General features: G+C 39.0%; 1 protein-coding gene across 2 annotated transcripts in view; it reads right to left on the bottom strand.

Annotated features, from left to right (window-relative positions):
* The window catches only part of ctdspla (CTD (carboxy-terminal domain, RNA polymerase II, polypeptide A) small phosphatase-like a), a 32,396-nt gene that overhangs the window by 7,446 nt on the left and 17,470 nt on the right, over positions 1 to 7,480 (bottom strand). Inside the window, exons 2-3 of one of the 2 annotated variants that reach the window (XM_007544366.2) lie at positions 5,416 to 5,582; positions 99 to 200 (exon numbers count right to left, since the gene is read on the bottom strand). In XM_007544366.2, the coding sequence (XP_007544428.1) occupies positions 99 to 200; positions 5,416 to 5,582 (269 nt within the window). Of the gene's footprint in view, positions 1 to 98; positions 201 to 4,136; positions 4,647 to 5,415; positions 5,583 to 7,480 lie in introns of those variants that run through there. The other variant, XM_016667452.1, reaches the window with a different exon arrangement.

Below are 7,480 nucleotides of genomic sequence, written 5' to 3'. Positions count from 1 at the left end.
GATGGATGGATGGATGGATGGATGGATGGATGGATGGATGGATGGATGGATGGATGGATGGATGGATGGATGGATGGATGGATGGATGGATGGGGTACCTTAAAGGAGCTATGCACAAGGGTTTCATCCAGGTCGATCACCACACAGTTCTTGCCATAGTCGGCTATGCTGACCTCAGGCAGGAGGAACTTGGCTGGAGGCTGCAGAGAAAACACAGACAGGTTACACCGGCATGCATACTATATTTAGTGGTCAAGGGTAGGACAAACTGTCACGGCATGTGATACCAACTCAAACATTTTCACAATTAAAGTTGGAAAAGATTGTGATTCTTTCGGTAAATAAAATGCCTAAAACATGAACAGGTTTTAATAAACACAAGGACAGCTTTATTTTTTACTTATTTATCTGTAGGAGCTTCAGATTAAAAAATACAGCAACAACCTTGATATGATACGTGATTACTTGCCGCCGTTTTGGCAACAAATCGATCAGAAATGATTCTATGGACTGTGGGGTCTGCCTCCATGACTTGAGTGTGGATTACTTTACACTGACTGAGGTCAGTCAAAGGTTTCATCGATGCTGTAAATTATTTCAGTGCTGTTTGAATTGTCTTATTGTTAGGAGGACATACTGTCAAAATAAGAAATTCAAATTCAATCTTCAGTGTTGTCACACACAAAAAAGTATCATTTATTTAAAAATGTATTTTAAGATGATTTTTATTGTCGTGTTATCCAGGTCAGGTTTTGTCTGTCTAAATACTCAGTTGGAATTATTAATACAGATAATTAGCCCTTTAATTTAGAGCAGGAGGCCGACTTCAGTGTTTTTAGCCAGAAGCGACGTCGGCCCACTAATCCAACCCCTATTTTCTAACTGTGCAAAACGACGGGATGGTGCCCACTTCTCTCTGACTGGACATGCAAACCTCCGTGGCCCCATGGCGGCACAGCGACTGGAGTGGGGATTCATATCGCTCTTCTCAAGAACGACTCCTGGTGCTGCGTTCAGGGTCACGGGAAGGGAGGAATGATTGTGTCCTTTGCCAAAGCCTGGGGTTACACATAGGCACGAGGCAGATGGTCCAGCCACAGGGGGCACACACTCACATCGGTGCTCTTATTCACACAAACTATCCACACACACACACCCAGACTGTACAGAGGTGAAGATCAAGGACTCTTTCAATCCACAAACACATTCCCACAAGTGAGCTGCCACTCATTGTGCCAGGCATTTCCTGCGTGTCCCTGTGTTTAAGCCTGCTTTTCCATGGCAGACTGTGTTTATCATGTCTTATCACAGGATGTATTGCAGGAAGAATTCCCTCTGAGCAAGGACACTGAATGACACCCAGTGTGCCAGTGATTTATTGCATTTACTCTTGCCAGCTGAGCTGCTTAAGTTAAGAAAGACCGACTTCACATTTTCACCAGGCGGATGCGATAATCTTTTCCACAAGATCAAGCCAGAAGATACACAATGATGACCAAAGCATAACATGCTGACCGGACGGAAACACCTGATAATAAATAAGAGCAAAACAGACCCTTTTTTTTATAAGCATGTAAATGTATAAGTGAAATAAAAATGTGTCTCATAATGCTTTCAAACAGCATTTAAATATTGTTTGCTCTGGTTGCCAGTTTTAAAATTGTGCTTAGTTTCTATTACTTTATCAAGATTAAAGGAGCTGTATGTTGTCAGTCAGTTGTGTATGATGGCAAAATAAGAAATATTCCCCTACCTATCATTTTTGGAGGTAATGCAGCCTTTTAGACACTGCTGCAGGCTTGGGACCTGGCTATTTAACACATCTGATTTATTGGCTATCATCATCTTGCCTCCAGCCTCATAATTTTACTTTAAAAAGAGTGGAAAGGCAAAACAAGGAGATAAAAATCTGTGTGCTCAGTAAAAAATACCTAAGAACTACCATTGCATTCAAAATCTATACTAAATTTATTGGGAACTCTACAAAAATTTGAACCTTCAAACTTAAAACATCTGAAGCTGACACCAATATTGCAACCATAGAACCGATATAGGATTTAAAACCATTAATATTATAAATAAACTTATCAGCTACACAGGAAATTAACGATAAACAAGCCATATCATTTTACCAGCAGTTTGTAGTATTTCATAAATAACAGCAGTTCAAATGTGCACCTTTAATTTATTTATTTTTTTTCATTTTAACACAGAATAAGTGTTAAAACATGATGTCAGAATATGACGGTATCAGATCTCATCCTGTGAGATCTGACAATTATCATGTGACACTCATCAAAATGATTGTCACATAAACTAAGACTAATGAATATGTTAAAATTATCACTGCCTAGTTAGTTTAAATTTTTTTTATGTACGCAAAAATAAATCAGCAAAATGAACTTTAATCATCAGTTATCATTTACTTAAGAAGTGCCATATAGGGTTGAATTTTAAAATAATTAAAGAAATAAATGCTTTGAAATGCCAGAGTAACTTTTTGTATAACAAGTCTGTTTGAAGCCTTGGGAGTGTGGTCTCACGCTGCACATAAAGTTTTTGCGACTTTTGATACAGACCTGACCTGAGTTATACAAGTCACCGCTCAGAATAGTTGACTCTGCTCACGTCCTCCTGGCAACACAAAGAGCAGCCCTCAACGCCGTATGCATTTCCTGCTATTGAAGGGAGCCGTCTGCTGGGTGGTTCAATTTAAAGCTTGGCTGCAGACGTCGGGATGTTGTGAGTGTGAATATTCGAAATTACAGTAAACCACAGGAATCTTAACACATTCCAAAATAGCTAAGTGAAATGCAGCATCAGTACCGACTTCCAATACCCAATCTAAACAAGGTGGAGGCATCCATTTGTTGACTTGCTCTCTTTAAAACACAGGTTAAAAACACAGGAATTGAAAAGTTGACAATGGCACGTAAGGTAACACCATACATGAATTGCATTTTTCTGGATTTTAGCAGTTACTTTGCCTAAATTTAAAAGACTGGTCACTGGTTACTTGTCCAGTACTCAAAGGTTACTTTCTGGAATGTATCTCGTAGTATCCTGAACTATTTACTAGTCACTCTTCCAGGAAAGGGTTACTCACTTTCCTGAAGGTACTTTCATGAAAATTTAAAGAACTTAGCCAACACATTCCCAGAACTTACCATTTACTTACTGAAAATTTGAGTTCTTTTGTCCTGAACTTCCACACTGTTCCTGTATGTTGCAGAAAACCTATTATGTTTCAGGAAAGTAACTAGTAAGTACCAAAAAATGTTCCAGAAGAAACTTAGTAACTTAAAATAAAAATTAAAAATAAATCTATCAATTAGATCCAGGAAAATGCATTTCAAGCTCCAGTAAAGTAACCAGTAAGTTCCATGAAAGTTCCAAGAAAGCAACTGGTAGGTTCTGGTAAGTACCAGATAAGATGTGTTTTGAAGTTGCTTCTACATTCTGGTGAAGCCCCTGATAAGTTCCAAGAAAGTAATCTGTAAGTCCCAGGAAAGTATCTGATAAGTGTGAGAAAGTTCCACAATTTCTGCGAAGTAATTTCTAGGTTTAGGGAACACTTGTAAGTTTCAGGAAAGTAACCAGTAAGTTCCATAAAAGTTAACTGGAAGTACTTGATAAATCCCTAAAAGTAACATCTAAGTTTGAGTAAAGCACTCGGTAATTTCCAGAAAGGTAAACAGTAAGAGATATGAAAGTTCGAGGAAAGTACCTTGTAAGTTACAGAAAGTTTCAAGAAATGTTTTGCAAAGCAAGCTCTAAGTTCTGGAAAACTAGTGAACTCTTCTATGAAAGTTCCAGGAAAGTATATGGCAGGTTCTGAACAATAACCACGAGATTCTGGGGAAGTAGAGTGTGTATTATGTAGTGTTGCCTGAAGGGATAATTGGTGAATCTGAAAAAATATTTTTAAATTTTAATGATTGGAGAGTTAAAAGCACTAAAGAATTGGAAGGCACATAACCTCATGAACTGTGGAAAATCGAGAATATTTCATCGACCGGGAATGAAAAATCACCTTGATGTCAGCAGCTGCATGAATGATGAAGCACCTCAAGCATAGGGAGAAGGTTAGTGTGATGAAGCGTGATGGAGAAGAAATGAAATACAATCATACATACACTGAGTATTGGGATGACCTGGACCTCGTCATACTGGAGGATATAAGCGGAGAAAGAAAAAAACAGACACCGAGAGAGATGGCGTGGAAAAAACATAAAAAAGAAGAATATGGAAGGAAATGAAAAACAGCCGAAAGTACAAGTCTACAGCAATACATTAGCCAGCAAATGGAAAAGTTGGGAAAGACAGAAGAGGTGGACGTGTAGCACAAACATTACGGGAAAGTGAAAACAACTTACAGAAAAAGAAAACAAACAGAGCTGCCATAGTAACAAAATTCATCTGGTTAGAAATCCAGCAACACCACACTACTGGGAGGGAACTGTGGGCGCAGACCCAGTCTGAAAATCAGTCTCTCTGAAACAGTGTTTTTGGGGAAAGATCTCTAACATCACGCTAAATCGACGGGAACAGATTTATTGCACAGCGATGTGGAGCAGGTTAGCTTTGACAACATGAATAGTGACCTGTAAAGGACAACAGATTTCTCCCCTCAGTGTGAGACATTTACAGATAAACAAGAATGAACGTGTGACGATTCCGATTCCATTTTTAGCCCGATGTACCTGCGTTTGGCAGCAGAAGAATGTTTGTGGAGGAGCTTCGGGGTTTGGCGCCTTTTTCCACAGCCAGAGAGTTTCTCTTCACACTTTGTCACTACACTGGTCGGAGTGTACCAGAGGAGAGAGGGGGGAGGCGCTGGTGCCAAGCAATCCATCATACCGGACATGCACAAGGCCAACTTTATGGGGATTAGAGAGGCTCTGGTGTGATTGCATGTCTGTGTGCACACGTGTGTTGCCAATGGCAGGACGTGTTGCTCCCTGATGTGCGAGCAAGTGTGTGTGTGTGTGCGTGTGTGTGTGTGTTTTTAGGGGCTTCTGCGTGTGCTCGGTGCGCTGTGTGTGTTACTTTGTGCGCGATTAGGTGCTCAGGCAGATATCGAAGAATGCATGATGGGAAGCCAGCCCGTATTTTTTAAGCAGCGGATGGTAAACAACCTCTGGGTTCAACGGGTTTGAAGCAGCTGGAAAAATTTGCGGAGAGACAGCTCAGAGAGGCAGCAGAGCGCCTCTGCCCGAGGCCCCAGCGAGAGAAGGCAAACTCCAACAAACTTTTTGTAACAAAACCAAACAAAAGTCATTCGGCTCCACAGTTAAACTCGGACTCCTGTCATAAAACATTAACTAATTCGCCGAAGGTCTGTTTGGTCTTCTGAATGTTAATGGTATGTAATTTGGACCCTGGCCAACAATAAAAGAAAAACATGAGTTTTACCTTAGGAGGACTGCCATTCTCCTCTGGAGGAGGGGGCAGAGAAAGTGTCTTGTTGTTGGCGGGTGGTGGCTCCACATGGTAGTCATTGTAGTTGCGGAAGCAGCAAAAGAAAGGGCTAAAAATGCTCCTACTTCGGTGCTTCTTTAGGCTGCTGTTGGACTGGGAGACTGGAAGAGACGACCACAGAGAGAAACAACACCGTTAATCAGACCGCTATCACTCTACATACAGTTTATCTGAGACAACTGCGAAAGAATGAAGTATGTAAGAACACTAGAAAAACAGAGTCAGAACATAGTTTGATCAGTTTAGTCTGGAAACAATGTGGTGTAAATATTTTTTAAACCTTTCTGTCCAATCTAATGTAATGTGGAAAAAGTATTTTTTCATGTTTGTCTGTAAGGATAATGTTCGTTTTCTGCAACACCTACTGAACACTTTCCACAAAAATGTACTTGTGTGAGTCAGCAGAATATTTGCCCAAAAGATCTGGGGATTATCCCAAAGCTTCATTTGGTGAATGTGAAAAGGGCTTTGAATTATTTTTGGTCAGAAATTATTTTTCACCTGGAATTTACCATTTCTGCCTGGTCTCTTTCCAACTTTTGAACCATGAACTCTGATCTAAACTGAGGAAAGTGAGGTCTAACACTTTATAACTTTTTTTTTATAACTTCTTGGATGAGTAGTTGATTTACGGTAGTAGTAATTTTGGTTGACTAATCTCTCTTAGGAGAGTTTCTGACCCATGTTTTCTCAATTTTTCCGATAAAGGTTCTTAGTTTAGTTTGCTGGACTCCCAAAGCCTAAGAAATGTCTTTATCATTTCCAGACTGATAAAGGCCAGTAATTGTACATTTCTTTAGCTTATGGCACAATCTTTTGTTTTTTTAAATATTTTACTCCATGTAGATAGGTTCTCCTTTTTTGTGATTTCTTGATTCTGCGGGTTTGACAGTCATCAGGTCTGAAAGTGGCTAGAGTAATTGCAATGAAAAATGTGGTCAACAGTTAATTTATAATTTAATTCATAGGTGGATCTATATTTTTAAAAGTGGGCCACGATGCTTTGGACAGCCACCTAGCCTTATAAATAAAGCCTAATTTAACAATGTTTTATATCTCTTTGTGTTTTGTTTGACATATTAAAAATTGATTATGTAAAACATTCAAGTGTGACAATAAAATGCCATAAATAAGGGTTAACACAAGAAAATGGTCAGTGATATTTCTATGTGACGCAAACAAACACCCTGTGGCCATTTGTGAACATCAGTTGCTCAATGATTTTAGACAAAGCATGGAAGTTGTTTTAATAAATCTAATCACACAATATTTAAGCAGCTGCTCTTACTATCCCTAAGCTTGTCAATTTTTCTTTTTCTGAAAATTTAAGGATTATTTCATCTCACCTTGGGTGCCCAAACCCTTCAACGTTTAAGTAAAATACATGGTGAAAACAGCAATGGAGATGCAATAATCAAATTATGAATAGACCCACAACTGTCCTCTTCAAAGTCTCCAACATCGTCACATGCGTTACTCACTGACGGTATGACACACAGGCTGTTTCACGTGCCGTATTATCACAACAATAGACTGAGTCACTCAGTGTGGCTTCGGCTCATGCAACAAGAATCACGCAGACAGAAATAGCTGTTATCACCGGGCCCTCTGGGAGTCCAGTTATTAAACATGGGGAAAAAAATCAGAGTGAGAGATTTAATAATATTATGTATTAATATAGTCACATTCAATAAATTAGAATATTATTGAAAAGTTTTTTTTTTGAGTAATTCATTGATTCTGATCTTTTTAATGATGATTTTTTTTTGTTGTTTGTTTTGTTTTTTTTACTTATAGTTGATGAAACAAGCCTCATCGGAAATACTGTACATATTTTAATTTACTGAATATGATACATAGTTGTGGGTTCATCTCCTCCACCTCTGTCTCCAAAGCCCACAGCACATTTCAACCCTGAAAGATCTGTGAACCTGTTCAAATTTGCTATAAGAATAAATGTGTATCTGGGCAGGTTAAGAAATACATTTCAGTTTGCATC

This window comes from Poecilia formosa, unplaced genomic scaffold (assembly GCF_000485575.1).
Source record: "Poecilia formosa unplaced genomic scaffold, Poecilia_formosa-5.1.2 Scaffold1122, whole genome shotgun sequence".
In the NCBI taxonomy this organism is placed as follows: Eukaryota; Metazoa; Chordata; class Actinopteri; order Cyprinodontiformes; family Poeciliidae; genus Poecilia; species Poecilia formosa.
This window is presented reverse-complemented; position numbering and strand designations above follow the sequence as displayed.